This window comes from Xenopus laevis, chromosome 4L, assembly GCF_017654675.1.
Source record: "Xenopus laevis strain J_2021 chromosome 4L, Xenopus_laevis_v10.1, whole genome shotgun sequence".
Lineage (NCBI taxonomy): Eukaryota > Metazoa > Chordata > Amphibia > Anura > Pipidae > Xenopus > Xenopus laevis.
In genome coordinates, this window is record NC_054377.1 from 79,533,603 (window position 1) to 79,550,492 (window position 16,890).

Consider the following 16,890-nt stretch of genomic DNA (forward strand, 5'->3'; position numbering starts at 1 on the left):
CACATTTACTAAGGGTCGAAGTGAATTCAAAGTGAATATTCGAATTGAAAAACGTCAAATTTCAAAGTATTTTTTGGGTACTTCGACCATCGCATAGGCCAAATTCGACTTCGACTCGAAGTGAAAATGCTTTGACTATTCGACCATTCGATAATCGAAGTACTGTCTCTTTGAAAAACTTCGACTTTGACACTTCGCCACCTTAAATCTGCCGAATTGCTATGTTAGCCTATGGGGGCCTCCTAGAACATATAGCCAGCATTTGGCTAAGTTTTTAGAAGTCGAAGTGAAATTGTATGATCGTACGATTAAATCGTTCGAAACGTTCGATTCGAAGTACGATCATAGTATGATTGTACGATGTTAAAAATCCTACGAATTCGACTTCGAATGTCGAACTAGCCTATTGGATGGTCGAATTTCGAAGTTTTTTGCACTTCGAAATTCAACCCTTGATAAATCTGCCCCTTGGAGTTACTTGAAATTCTTGCAGCACAGGCGGCTGGATTTTAATGAAAATGAAATAGCTGGATTCATCTTTATTAGAGAGCTATTGCAATAACTTGCTGCACTTTAAAAGAAAGGGATTTCTAAAGCCATTAATGGGAAGGGTGCTACAGCATATAAGATAAACTACATCTTATTCTCCAACTGTTGTCAATGACTGAAAAGGTCAGACCAAGGTTTCAGAAATTGTGATTGTTTTTTTTAATGCAAATCACATTACATTATTGTATAACCAGCATTATCATTTCCTTCTTTCTAGTTAGGTTCTGATATTCCATACTCCCCAGTCTTTTAACTACATAAACCCACCCTTCCTTGAAGACATAACACAGCCTCTCCTTGATATCAAAATAATCCTTGCGCTCTCTAAATTTTAGGGTCTAAAATTAAGGTTTACAACATTGGTACAAATAATGTTTTAACAGCATTTTTACATGAAAGAGTTTCTCTTGTGAAATTTCAGAATCATCGCCAGTTAAGTCAAGTAGTTGCTTCAAAGGAAAATAATCATAATTCCTAGACCTGGTTACATTCACTTTCTTTTTAAGTGCTCATCAAAAAGAAATATATATATATAATTTTTTTGTTCAATATAAGGCTATTTTTACTTTACATGTGGACAAAAAAACTCTCAGCTTTATAATTTGCGATCTCCGTATTTTGGCATCTTATTCATGTTGCCAAGAAATTTGGATAATATTTTTCTACAAGACAGTATCTCAGAAAGAAAAATGTCCCATAAAACATATATCAACAATGACATCATAAAATTAAATTGCCTAAGCTGGGTGTAGCTACTAAAGTTAAATGTCCTCCTCCTTAAGGATTAGCATATTGAATTATTTCCAGTTTATCAACTAACTGTTTAATATTTCCGTCACAAATCATAACTTGCTAGATGATTTTATGTATTAGTCACTGAAAGAAAACAGGTTCTACCCTAAGGAAAAGAAAAGGTTTAAGTACAGTAGTTTTTTATATTAGTGTATGTAAAAATGAGAGTTAATGAATGGTGAATCTTGCTTCTGGTGTATTTTGGATACTAAATAAAATACACATTCGAGTAACAGAGTAATCCTAACCTATCCCTTATTAGGACAATTGTCTTTATTCCTTGTTTTTAAACGCATTATAAAGAATGCAAATACAAAATTGGTATGATGTATACTAGACTTGCTATCTCAAATAAAAAAGTTTAAAATGGTTGCAAGTCCTTATTTAAAGGCAATATATCCCCTATTTGATATTAGCTCATTCAGTTGGGCTTATTTAGAAAAATGTGCATAAATGCCCAAACTACCTAAACTTTACAAAAATGTTATTTTTTTCACACAGATTAAAAGAAAACCACAATAGCCTGTATCTGTGCCAGTACCTTAGTATCCTTAGGCTCAGTGTGTAATGCAACCTCTACTTCACCATGCTCCATTTTGGATTGATGGGTTCAGGACTTGAAGCCTCTCCAGAGAATCTGTGCACCACCCACTATAGAATGCAAAGTCCCAGAGACCATCACTCCACCAATGTAACAAGGTGAAGAAGTGGTTGCATTACACTGTAAGGCTAAACGATATGCTACATATCTCCCAACATTTGAAAATCAGAAAGAGGGACAAAAAGTTCTGCCACGTGTAGTGCAGTGGACATTTTTTGGACCATGCCCATGTTGTGACCCCACTCTTAAATATCATGTCCATTTTACAAAATTTGGCAGGTTATGGAAAGTCTGAACACATTTCTGGGGATTTTAGGACAATGTTGTATGTGTTATTACTGATGAAGGTAAATTGCCATTTAAGCTGCAAGTCTCAGTTCTCCCAAGAGACCTGCTTATCTTAAATAGTTACAATTGTATCTTTGCTTATCTTAAATAGTTAGAAATGTATCTAAATGCAGACGATGAGTATTCTGGGCTCTCTGGCAAAAAAGCCTCATTTAATTAAATTCAGGTTCACCTTCCAAACTTTTTCCTGTTCAGCTGGTTTCAGATAATTTACCATAAATAAAGACTTTTTCCAATTACTTTATATTTTCTATGTGTGACTGTTTTTGTAATATTGAAGAGTAAAGTTTCATTTTTCATTACATTTTTCACCTTCTAAAGCAGCTCTGGAAGTGGGGTGTCGCCGACTCTCTATAAAATGAATGTTTATTTATTTAGTTGATACATTTCTTATCTTTGTCCCTGCTGAGCAGAATCTCTGGGTTTCATTACAGGCAGCTGTTAGAATTGATATAATATTTGCTAATACCCCAGAGATGCTGCTGAAAAATGTAGCAACTAAATGTTGCAAAATTTAACAGTTTAGCGTCTGCACCTGAATTACTGAGCTGCCAGAGACATTAAACTTTAAACTTAGATTTTGGACAAACGGTAAAAAATGGAAAGTATATGAAAAAAGCCTTTATTTCTGGTGAACAATCTGAAAACAATTGAACTGAAAAAAGCGTTTGGAAGTGAACAACCCCTTTAAGTTTTAGAAACTTTGCATCTTTTTCTGGCATCATCAGTGTAGGAGATCAAAGAAAATTTTGGGAAATTTCAATAACAATCCAGGACTGCAGGCTGAGTTGTCAAAATTGGTACTGTTGAAAAACGGTTGGGAGTTATGTATTCTTATTTGCCTGACCTTTTATCTTATATGAGCCTGATGATGTTCCGTCCGTCCTTCTCTTCTGGAAGCCTCTCCTCCATTTTTTCACACTTAGTAAATTAGGCTAGTTTAATACTGTTTTACCACAGATCACATCCCACATAAACCCACCCATTTGCCAGTTATAGGTATAATATTTTTAGGAACTGACAATTATAGGTATTGTGTCTATGAGCACAACCTGATATGAAGTAGGCATTACTGACCAAATTAACTACTTCATAGACTCCTTGAAAGACTGCTACATAGAGAAGTGTAACACTAGCCAACCGAATTATATTTGTAGATCATAAAACTAAAACTGGACATACATATAAATGTTCATATATAAACGTATGAAAAGGTTTATTACAAAATCTGTCCTGTAAGGATACTAAAATCCCCCAAATGCCACCTGTCACGCCACATTCATCCAGTGTTACCCGTATGCCTTTTTTTTTTACCTAACAACAACTGAATGACCTTGCATCTAACTGGGGGGTATATGTTTCCTTGAAAAGGCTTTTTAAAAAGAATATAATTTTTACTCTCCTTCTGCAGTCCTTTTTCCCAATGAAAGCTTAGAACATAAGAACTACTTGAGGTCTAAATGATTGGGCTCTTTTTTCATATGTTAAAAGGCATTTATATTTTTTCTTGCAAGTGGCACGTAAATAAAATGTATTTTTCATCATATATCACTTAACAGTATTTATATGTGGTTAAATATCCATTAGCAAGATTTATTTAAAATGGCATCCTGTTACACATTGAAGCAACATTACTGGTGACCATAAAACAACGCATACGAATTGGTTCTCCAACCCACCCTATATTCCATCCATTTATTTTACAGGGACACTTTGTGCTTAGGCCTTAGTGCTTCATGATAACTTTGTGAAAATAGGCATAGTGGGACACACCTTGACAGTAACTAAACAAAAGTTGTGGATACAATATTGATTATACATAGAGAGAATTATACATTGAAAATTATTCTTTACAGCTAGTCAGTTTTATAAACCAAAGCCTTTTGCTGGGGTCATCATTTTACAGGGGACAGCTAATTAAAACCAGGGACAGACCCTGAAAATTAGAGACAGTTGGCAACAATTCCAAAATTAAAGGGGATTACTGAGTAGAAACGTTCTCAGTTCATCTTACAGCCAGGCTGTATAAGAAGGGGTTAACAGAAATCAACTCAGTATTATCAGCACCACTGCCTAAATAAAATCTGAAACTCAAATTAAAATAATACCTGCTAATTAAAAGGAACATTACATTTATCTGCAATTTTAAATGCTTTAGATCTTAAGCCATAATTGGTTGGCTTTTGCTTTGAGTTGTTTTGGAATGCAGTAGCAAAAGAATGTACCATTCAGGAAACTATAAACAAATACTGTAACAGAGAGAAAGAATGCTGACTTTTTTCTAGCTGTCCTTATGAAGCAGTAGGATTACACGTAATTCAATTATAATGCCAAGCCATTTTTACCATTAAAGGAAAGTAAATGGAGAATTTACCCTACAAGAAATTGCAGTATAGATTTTATACAACATTAAATGGTATAGGGGCTTCTTAAACAAGTAGGAATGCATTGCAGCACTGCTCTCTTAGCTCTAGGCACAGGATTCTTGTGTCTACCCCTAACTCCAGCCCGGCCTTGTACAGTATAATCCATATGCCATTCAGGATTACAAATTATAGCAACAACATTTACTGGTGTCCCACCAGGCCAGTCTGACACTGCTCATTTACTACTACTGATGCTAAATGCCAGATTTGAAGAAGTTTATGTACATTTTGAAGATGTCTCATCTAGTGTCTTTTGGAAATGTACAATAGTATAAATATGAATAGGCAGAATAGGATACATAACAGGTGACAGCTATTTCACATTCTTCTTGGATTTATAAGCAATTGCTATACTATATTCGCTGCCAACAAACACATATGCTAGATTTATGTTTTTAATTTAAATAATGTAATCACTACCTTGATCAACATTAACACTCATTCAGCAGTTTTCCAAAATACCACACACACATTTATGAGATGGAATTAGACAATAGAACAATGTAGAAGCAAAGCGATTGCTTTAGTGAAAGACAATGAGAAAATTACTGTTTTAGCATACTGAAACTAAACACAAACAATTTGTTTTGGCAATAAGTTAATTACTTTTTGCCAAAATGTATGTTCCTCTTTTGTTATTGAAGCTACTCCATGTCTGTTCCTTACAAGGTAAGTAATTCAATACCAGTCTTTAACACCCTCCCCCTAATTATCTACCCCTCAGGGACTAACTTAAATTTCCCTGTTTGCCCTGTTTAGCTCTAAAAATAACAAAAACCTTACATTTGTCAGGATTGAACAACAGGCAAAACTATGTTCTGCACAAGCCCAATTCATTGACTTCATGTTGAACAAGGGAATATACTACATGTAGCTTCAGCAAGATTTCATTCTGAAATTGACTTTGGGGTTACAGAGCACCAGGGCATATGTTTACTACAGTAGCTCATGTCACAACAGCCAGTAATCCTTCTCTGTATCTTCACTGACTTCCCTCTTAGCCAACAACTGCAGCTTGACCTAAGGCCTGAATACAGATTCAGCTATGTTGAATAAAGAGCAACTATAAATGCTAGCAGTATCTAAACAAAATATTCCAAGATAGAGGTTCTTAGTGAGCATAGAATTGCTTAGAGCAGGAGAAGCAAAATGACCTATGTAATGTGTATGCTAGAAAAAGTTATTGTATGATGAATAGTATTGCTTTCAATGGGAAATGGTAACAAAGTATTGTGTCAAAATACAAATAAATATGAATTTGGTGGGGTTTTAGCTGTCCTTAATACTGTCCTCACTGGATATGAAATTATTTTAACGTAATCTCACAACTGTAAGCATTTATTTTCTTTGCTTTAACAGTAAATCCTGCCCAGTAAAATGTTGGAACATAATTGTCAGTGAGTTTACTTAAAGGGATACTGTCATGGGGAAAAAAAATCAAAATGAATCAGTTAATAGTGCTGATCTAGCAGAATTCTGCACTGAAATCCATTTCTCAAAAGAGCAAACAGATTTTTTTATATTCAATTTTGAAATCTGACATGAGGCTAGACATATTGTCAATTTCCCAGCTTGTGACTTGTTGTACTGCAAGTTGGAGTGATATTAAACCCCTCCCTTTCCCCCCAGCAGCCAAACAAAGGGAAGGTAACCAGATAGCAGCTCCCTAACACAAGATAACAGCTGCCTGGTAGATCTAAGAACAACACTCAATAGTAAAAACCCATGTCCCACCGAGACACATTCAGTTACATTGAGAAGGAAAAACAGCAGCCTGCCAGAAAGCATTTCTCTCCTAAAGTGCAGGCACAAGTCACATGACCAGGGGCAGCTGGGAAATTGACAATATGTCTAGCCCCATGTCAGATTTCAAAATTGAATATAAAAAAATCTGTTTGCTCTTTTGAGAAATGGATTTCAGTGCAGAAGTCTGCTGGCGTAGCACTATTAACTGATACGTTTTGAAAAAAACATGTTTTCCGATAACAGGATCCCTTTAAAAGGTGTTGATGATATATATACATGCCTAATGAACATGTTAATTTTTTTAGATGTTTCAACTCAGATACACTGTCCTTCCTCCCAGTGGACTTTGCCCAGTTGTTTCCCTGATTTTATTGAAGGGAAAAACTGTTTTTTTAAAAAAAAAAACAAATGGAAAAAAATAGCTTTCCCTTGAAATTTGTGCTATTGTGACATAACAATGAATTTATAGATACCGGTTTGGGAATACCAAATCCATTGTGAATTCATCTGGGAGATCTAGAGAAAAACAGCTGGATTGGCATATGTTTGAATTTCTGTGACCAAATGCTACCTTTAAACATACCAAGAAATTCCAAATGCACAACTTCTCTGAAAGGGGTTTATTGATTTTGTGTAAAATGTGAGAACTGTTCAAAATTCAACAACAGCCAGATGTACTGGTTTTTTTTTTTATAACAGTACTTACATGTGGTACTTCAGAATATTTTATATTGTATATTTTTACATTCAAACATATTGCAAAAATATGAAGTCTATATTTTATGTTGTTTACCTATATTTACCCATTAAGATGGGTTTACATTGTAAATAGTGATGGGCAAATTTGGGGTGTTTCACAGAAAAATTTGCGAATTTCCTGCAAAATTTTTGATGCTGGGGTCCGATTTAAGAAACACTCATATATTCATATTTAGAAAAGTTTAATATGATGATATGACACTTAGAAAAGCACAACTACAAATTCCCCAGAATCTTTGCCATATAGGGTTGCCTCATGACATAGGTATGGTGTGTTAAGCTGTTATATTTGCCTGGTGTGTAATTACTGTTCATATCATTTTTTGGATGTACAACAGCTTATTAGAAATAGAGGACCATAGAAGGTTTGCTGTTGTCCTGGCTCATGAGCACTTTCAAGACACATTTGCAGACAGAGTTGCCCCTTCCTTGGAAAAATGATCAGTCTTTTTTTCCACTTATGAATTAGGCATATTTTCTACTGCGAGGTACAGAGCCTATTTGCATTGTCAGATAAAGACTTTTCGTGTAGCTTTCCATATTTTAATTTTGACAGTTTTCCCAGAATTGAAGACTAAAGTTTAATATATCTGTGTTCTTTTAGTCTGGCAGCTCAGTGATCCAGGCACAGTTTCTGAACTGTTACAATTTGCTACATTAGTTGATACATTTTGCAGCAGCATCTGTGGAATATTAGCAACTATTGTATAAATTCTAACAGTTGTCTTTATTGAAACTCAGGGATTCTGCTCAGCAGGGCCAAAGATAAGAAATGGACCAACTAATATATCAATTTAGAACAGTTTACAGAGCTGGTCACCCTCCTCACAGAGCTGCTTCAGAAAGACATAAAAAGGTGAAACATTTAACTTTAAACTTAAGAAAAACCATCATAAATAGAGAGTTGTTGAAAAAAAGTCTATTTTTTGTTAGCTATCTGAAAACAACTGAACTAAAAAATTTTTTGGAAGATGAACAACCCCTTTAACTTTAAGTCATGCCACTGTTGTATTTAAATTTGTTACGTAGGAAGGACAGTTTAACTATATTGGTAAATAAAATAAATACTCCTAATGAGGCACTGCCCAAGATCAAGTGTAAGCCACTTTAACAACTGCAATAAATAGTGTAATAACACTGCTGTGGTTCAGGGAGACTGCCATTTCCAACGCTGGTCTCAATCGCTGAGCAGCTCTAAACCTGTACTTGTGCTACAACCCCTGCAGCTTTACACGGCTGTAAAGTAAAAAAGCCCAATTAGGAGTTGACTTTATAAAATGTTTTATGTTATTGGACAGATATGATTACTGAAGCCATGAGATTAATGAAAACTTGAATAAAATCCAAAATTGAGTGTCTGATGTTCTGGTCAACCTAATTAACTTTTCCAGTAGTGTTAAAGGGAAATGCAGTTAAATGCAAGCTCTGACAGTAGAAGAGCATTCTAAACAGGACAGCAGGGGGGTTGGCAGTGTAGAAAGGCTAGGGTCCCCATATGGGGGGGGTATACAACTGAAGCAGAACAGCTTGCACCCTCTAGCTGCAGCAGTCTAACAATAGATGGACAACTGCAGGCTGGGCAACCCCAGTGGCTATACTGAAAATATGTGTTCTTTGCACTTCTACTAATGTTTTGTTCCTTCTAGATGCCGCACTGATACTGGGTTTACCCTAAAACCAGCCGTGATTATAACAAACAGACATTTACACATACATTATACATTTATACAATTCAACTATATATATATATATATATGTGTGTATATATATATATATATATATATATATATATATGTATATATATATATATATATCTCAAGTGTCTTGATGCTTGACATGTAGACATTTAAGATGTATTAGACATACCAGTCGTGAATACATTTTTCACCACTAGTAAGTGTAATTTTCTAGCATGCATTCTCCACATTCACGGAGGAAACCTGTGTCTTTCCCTTGCAAACAATGTGTTTTGATGCCAGAACATGCAAAATGTAACCATATTATTGAAAGAAAAGCCAAAAGAAACATTGTGGATTAGGGCTGTGTTATACACATTCCTACATTCATATGTTTGTATCTTGAGAATGATAAGTGAACCAGACCAGAACACTGATGCCATGAAAAGAGGCCAGGATTATTTTAATGAAATGTCTAGAGCATTACCATTATGTACATGTTATACTTGGTAGAGATGTCTCTAGTCAAGTGAGTGCACACATAAATATGTTGGAGTCCACAGTGGTGTGTGGTAATGTTGCTTAAATAATGTAACCAGATGGGTGTTTTTATCCTTCTCTTTCTGCAACTGTAGAACTTTCCTCTATCCTCTATCCTCTTAAAAGCAGCGAGTCATACTTTTAAACATTTGAGATAAGGAAGTTTTGGTAGAGAGCACAGAATACTCAACATCTGCACTTAGATACAATTGAACTAATAAGTCTCTTGGGGGAACTGAGACTTTCACCTTTATTAGCAAAACTGTAATAATACATAAAGCATGGCCCTAAACCCCTCAAAAATATGTTCAATATGTTACCTGCCAAATGTGTAAAATAGCAGTGGTATTTGAGGGATGTGGCCAAAAAATGGGCATGGTCAAAATATTTTAATCGCTCTGTAACAGCAGATATTTTTGTCCACTTCATAATGTCAGCAGGTATTCAATAGAACTGGTGTAATATCATGTACCCTTAACTTAACATTTTGTCCTGCTGCTCCAGCTGGCCATTTCTGCCTATTCTTTTAATGTAAATGTATTTATATAAACTACTAGACATTAAGCCCGTTAGATTAACGGGCGCTAGAACATATGTAGTCAAACGTTTATAAAAAATTCGCCAGAGACGGTCCATGCAGTAGTAGCGCAATCCCACGGACACAGGGACTGGACGCAAAGACACTTTTTTTTTTAGAATTGCATGTGTAGGAAAAATACTCTTTATTTGGCACATGAATGTGAATGTACAACAGATCTACTGCTCACTGGCAAGTGCCAGATTGACTGATCAGAACTTCCTCAATAGTCTCCAGAGCCCAGTGATGCTCTGTGATCTCCATAGCTTCCCACTCAGCCTTAAAAGCCTTGTTAGTGTCCGGTGGCACAGATAAGGCAGCCCCCGTCATCTGATCCTGCATGATGCGGCTTTGGTCAGCGGCGTTATCTTGTCCCAAGAGCAAAGTGTACATACTGCGCAGGCCAAAGACATTGAGGAAATACCAGGAGGCAGAGCTGACCCATGATGCATCAAGTGATTCCAGCTCAATGCCACGTTGTAACATGGGTTTGAATCGCAGTGTTAATGGGAATGGAACCTTAGTTGTCAGGAAGCCAGAGAAAGCACAGTTTATCCAGCCCCCAATCAGAATCATGGGGAGAACATTGGTGAGGTTCCCTTTCATCATATCGGTCCTCATTGTAGGGTCGGTCATTGGGTTTCGCTGGATAACTTTCCTCTTGGTTTTCTTGAAGAAGCCAGTCTCGTTATCATTGAAATAGGACTTCCTCATGAGGAAAGACTGTCGGGGGATATATTTTCCATTTTCCCTTAGGATCCGACTCCGGATCAGCACCTGGCTGTCAATCAGGGCCTCCAGTTTGGGGCGCTTTTCCCCCTGCAGCAGGCGGGTGACATGGTGGCGCAGAAGGCCAGTCAGGAAAGTGATGAAAACAATGGGCAGCACGACCCACAGGCGGATACTGGAGTCCAACAACAACTCTGGGCTCCCCATGTTCCTTAGTGGGGTTATTAGCCAGAAGCGGAAATCACAGGGTCGAGCTTCCGGGTTATGAAAAAAGCCAGAGACGGTCCGTGGGGCACATGCGCAGTAGCGCAATCCCACGGGCACAGGGACTGGACGCAGAGACACTTCAACTTTATTATATAGGATTTTGTTTTGCCATTATAAAGCATCAATTAGTAATATGTCTTCTTACCACTGCCACTATAAAAGAGCAATTTGTTTAGGGACCTCTCCTCTTCCCTAAGCTTCAACCTTTCAGCAGCTTATTATCTGAGCACTTCTCAGTAGACTAGTTATACGTTTTATCAGCTACTCCTCCGGTTGTCTGAACCAGGAAGTGACAGGAAGTGCTTTTATTTTCTTCTTAAATGCCATGAATAACAAAAAATATTTCTTAATGAAAACATTAGGCAGGCCCTATTGAGAGCATCTAATCGAAATAGATGTCCATTTAAAGGGATTCTGTCATGATTTTTATGATGTAGTGTTTATTTCTAAATTGCACTGTTTACACTGCAAGCAGCCATCTTAGATCATTTTGCCTGGTCATGTGCTTTCAGAAAGAGCCAGCACTTTATGATGGAACTGCTTTCTGGCGGGCAATTTCTCCTACTCAATGTAACTGAATGTGTCTCAGTGGGACCTGGATTTAACTATTGAGTGTGGTTTTTAGATCTACCAGGCAGCTGTTATCTTGTGTTATGGAGCTGCTATTTGGTTACCGTCCCATTGTCTTGTTATTAGGCTGCTGGGGGGCGGGTGATATCAATCCAACTTTTAGTACAGCAGTAAAGAGTGATTGAAGTTCAGAGCACGTGACATGACTGGGGGCAGCTGGGAAACTGACAATATGTCTAGTCCCATGTCAGATTTCAAAATTAAATATAAAAAAATCTGTTTGCTCTTTTGAGAAATGGATTTCAATGCAGAATTCTGCTGGAGCAGCACTATTATCTGATGTGTTTTGAATATAGTCTTATTGTTATAAAGTATTTATATTTATACAATCACCATAATGCCGATGCTGCAATATCATGGCTGCCATCTTTGTGTCATAGAAGGCTTTAGCACCTATTTTCATGTACTGTGAACTCCAACTGACCCCTCTATGTGATACCTGAAACTGGCACACATTTTGTTTTCATTCTTGAATGAGAATGGGAGCTTTCTTTTATTCTCTGTCATGGCTCCAAGAATAATGTCAAGAAAGTGCTTACTGACCAGATTAAACATATCTGCTAAAAAAAACAAGCATAAAAACATCAGTTTAAAATGTTCATCCTCATGGTCATAAGTAGCTTATTTAGCTACATTCTAACATTCAAAACTCATACCATATGTTGGTCTTCCGCTTTCTTTTATCTGTTGTGGCATTTCTTTTAGAATATATAAAATCCCACCACTGAGCAGTGATGTCTAGTGTTATATAAAAATATGTGAATTCTTTTAAACTCCAGCCTAGGCTCTCATTTCAAGGTCCAGCTAAATGTAATGATAAAACAAAAACTACTTCTTAGGATGGGGCTTATCCAGAATTCTTATTTCAGCTCTAAAACTGATGTATATTTCTGGAAGTACAGGGCCTTACAACATCAAAGATACTAGCATCTTGGGAATTGATCTAAGATTCCCAGTATGTATGCTGGAATGGTGACAAGAAGGCACACCCAGGGAACAGAACCACTGTTGGGTATTCCTCAAATGTGAATGATCTGATGTACTGTATTTCTAATGTAGAGTAGCTCTGTGATAAGGTTGCAAATACAGCCAACATTCACTAAATATTTAATTCTTGTGAAAGGACAAGATGAATATAATAATTTTTATTCTTCCAAAGCAAGACTAATGCTACAGATTTTACATATACACAAGAATGCCTGTTCAGCAGTGCATAAAAGAACAGTTCTCACGTGAATAAATGCACTAAAGAATACAAATTGTCTTAGACACACACTGATATAAGCTACAGCAAAACATACACCACTGCATAAATATAGGTAGTGTTGGTCTTTCTAAAGGTCTCTATGGAGTTATTTATTTACACGGTACATAATAAATGTGGTAGTGGTGTCTACAAACTCTCTTAAAAATAAATGTTCTGCACCAACTTCATGTTTCACATGTCTCATGGTTCTGTTTATTATTGTTTCCTCCCAAGCCCAACCTAAATAAAAGTGACACGTTGTTTATAGAGCGCTTTGCTGACACCTTACATCACAAAGCACTGCAATGACAGAATCGCTTGGTGTTTGCAACTGGGGTCAAACATCATAAGCAAAGGTCATTAAACATGAATGGTGAGCAGACAATAAAACAGATATTCTTTCTACATTCCAAGCTTTAGATTTAATACTCAACATTTTAGAGTTTTTGTATAGCTCTAATAATGTCATTAATAACAATATTTTATACATTTATACTTATCTTATCACAAGCAGGCCTAATGGAGAATTGAAAATCAATTAGATAGATAACATTTTCTGAATGTCTGTATATTTTAAACTAAAAGCACTTGGACATATTCTGCTATGGCTATGCTGCAGGAAATATGTACCTGTAATATAATTGCATCATATTAAATATTTAAAAAACGATAAAAAATATATAAGAACTAGAAGAATAAGAATAAAATGGACAGCAATATAGCAACTTAGCAGGCATCCACAATTACACTGGGGGAGGGGGGAGAATGCTGAATTGTGGATAAACTTGGGTGGTTTGCATTCCAATTTTGAACTTTGGGAAGACAAATTGTAATAATATTTAAATTACATAATGTAAATACATATTAATATTAGGTTAGCATGGGGTACTGGGATTTATAATAAAACTAGGTTTGATTTGCTGGAGAAAATAAGAAAACTGGACCATTATTGAGCTTACCATCAGGATGATGGCACTAAGTAATTAACAAGGTATTTGTATTTTTTAAAGCTACACTAACTAAAAGTATTGTGATACAGGTACGGGACCTGATATTCAGAATGTTCTGGATCTGGGGTTTTCCGGATAATGGGTCTCTCTCTTATTTGGATCTTCATACCTTAAGTCAACTAGAAAATAATGTAAACATTAAATAAACCCAATAGGCTGGTTTTGCTTCCAATAAGGATTAATTATATTTTAGTTTAAGTAGTACAAGGTCCTGTTTTATTATTACAGAGAAGAATTAAATCAATTTTAAAAATGTGGGTTATTTGAATAAAATGGAGCTTTCTGGATAACCGGTTTCCAGATAATGGATCCAATACCTGTATTGCCTATCATGCAATACTGAACTAAAGGTTAACACTCTGCTGGCACTTTTACAAGTTATCTGAAGACAAGGTAAAAAAACAATTACTAAACAGCAATGGATCCACTTGGTGGCCTGCAACACAAATTCAGAAATCTTTTACCAACACAAGGATCTGAAATGAAAAGCAAATCCTACACCACTTAAATCTTTAAGCCTTCCAAACAAACATCCTGAGAAAATGGCAGGAAAGCAGCGTAACCTTCAAGATAGAAAGGTTTAGGGAGTATGGATGTAAATCTTCACTAGAAAAAACATTAATTCCTAAGAGAGGAAACAGCAGCCATTTAAATGCATTATTGAAAAGCCTCAACGTTGTGGCCACAACCCAAAAGCAGAAAAATTAAAGGCACAGAGAGACTTGTGAAAAGTGAATGTCAACAAATGATATGAGTACCTGTGATCCACAACTAAAACTCACACCCTAACTAATAAACCCTCATTCATGTGTAAAATAAAAGTGCCCCAAGCAAACGGTTCATGTTCATGCTGTTACTGCAGGGCCAGCGGTTAGTAAGAAGAGAAGCAAAACAGAGTTTTTTATGGATCAGTGGCATGTTTAACATACAAACTAATAGCTGTGTATTTGAGGTGCTGAAAGCAAATGTCACCTAAAGGATAATCCTAAAGTGAGCAAAGGTCATGCAAATGGAAATGCTTTATATTGCAAGCTGCCCTTTGTCAGATGTCCCATGTATGCCGGTAACCTACTCTTTGGTGCTACAGCACACAGGGCAATTCCAGAACTTTTGTTGAACTGGTAGTTAATAGTTCCACCACTGGTCAACCAAGTCAGCAAAAAACAAGTCATAATTTTCAAGCAACAAATACCTTACCCATGAGTGCACAAATAGGTCCAGATAATTGCGACTGAAATTAGTGTGAAGGAATTTTTCAGTGAATTCTAAGCAATAAACTATATTAATTTCTCTAAAGCAACTACAGCATAAGACAAATAAACATAGCTTGTTTTATTAATGTATTCTGTCAAGTCTGAATCTTATACTATATACTACTAGTGGTAAAACATTGCCTGCCTACAAGAAAAAAAGGGGGTGCAGCCAGATAAAACATCACCACCATTACTCATGACGTCCTAGCATAGTATCTGTGACTGGTCAATCGCCATCAAAGAATTGCCATATGCGACAATGTGTCCAACAAGATTAATCCCAAAACCATTTAGACGATTACTAGTGACCAAGTGTGCCCAACAAGCCCACAGTATCTACAGACATAAGATGGATGCACTATAATGCAGTGGTTCAAGGAGGCTGATGATCAAGTTCCCATGTAGAGAAAGGTTTGTGTGGCTTGAACATTAGGGCAAATGCACACAGCTTGGTGGATTTCCCTTGGGGTGAACTGGTGTGGATAGTTTGTTCAGTATGACATCACCCACAGGTAGGCTATGTTATTTATTTGCTGACAGGCATACTGTTAGGGCTTACAGTCATGCAATCATTCTTAGACTTCAACTCTACAGCCAGAGGAAATGGGTTGAGGTTTAACAGTTCCTACAACACTCTGGTGACTGTGAGATTTCTGAATTAACATTCCAGCCAACACACATTTAGACCTAACATTCCTCATACTAGCCGGCTACACTGTGATAAAAGATGCTTGCCAGATAAATGGTCCAAAAAAAGTATCAAGTATAATCCTAAGAGAACTACATCATCCTCTGAGGACCAATGAGGAAATAGTCATATGCTGCTTAGTCTTATATTTCCACTTGCAAATAAAACATTTTTTTACTATCTACAAAGGGAGTAAAAAGCCTGATATTAAGAGATGGAATCAGCAATATTTTTACATTTCAGTCAAAGGCATTATGGATATAGTTATCAAAACAAAGGCATGTTATGGCTGTCTGTATGCTTTATAGAGCTCTAGAGTACTACAAAATTGTTTCACAAAAGTTCACTTTTCAGCAACAAAAGTTAAACTATGGAATCATACAGGCTAGGGACATGATTTACTTTTAAACCCAGCTAAGAATGGTAAGATCTCCTCAATAAATGTCAGCACATATAAGTGAGGCTCATTAAATATGAGTGTATGTGTGTACTTAGGTTTATTTACATTTAAAGGGAAACTAAAGCTCATAACCATGTATCGACTGTGTCTGTATGTGCTTTCCACTGCCTGGAAACCAACTGTGCACAAATCTGAAATGTATGTAATGCAAAGATACAGGGACATTCTGTATGCAACATGCATCAGTTGTGCCCATCCATGTCCAATCCATGTTCAATATAAAATATAGGCCTTGGTGACTTGACCATGCCTTATTGTACATTTATAAAAGTTATATACTGTATATATAATGCTTGAACATGGTGTCTACCTCACAATAATAATACTAAGGGACTAGAAGCCAATATATATAGCAACCCCAGCACTACTTATCAACAGAATACAAACAGTATAATTGTGGGATGAAATAAAACTGTGCGTTTGCAGAATATTTAAATAATCTACTTGGGAGTTTATCCTAAAAGAAAGTCTATAAGCTAACAAGTAATTTAAGAATTCCACTTCCTAGCATGAGCACATAGGTTTCCTGGTATTGGCTCCATTAATTTTCTTCTGACGCACTTACGCATTACTAGTATTTGGTATATTCTGTT

General features: G+C 36.3%; 2 protein-coding genes across 2 annotated transcripts in view; both read right to left on the minus strand.

Moving 5' to 3' along the window:
• Positions 1-16,890, minus strand: part of LOC108714227 (inactive tyrosine-protein kinase transmembrane receptor ROR1) — a 159,629-nt gene that overhangs the window by 64,366 nt on the left and 78,373 nt on the right. The window lies entirely within an intron of this gene.
• LOC121403042 (ER membrane protein complex subunit 3-like) lies at positions 10,186-10,965 on the minus strand. The gene has a single exon (XM_041590382.1). The coding sequence runs from the start codon at positions 10,948-10,950 to the stop codon at positions 10,201-10,203; it is 750 nt and encodes a 249-aa protein (XP_041446316.1). The 5' UTR covers positions 10,951-10,965; the 3' UTR covers positions 10,186-10,200.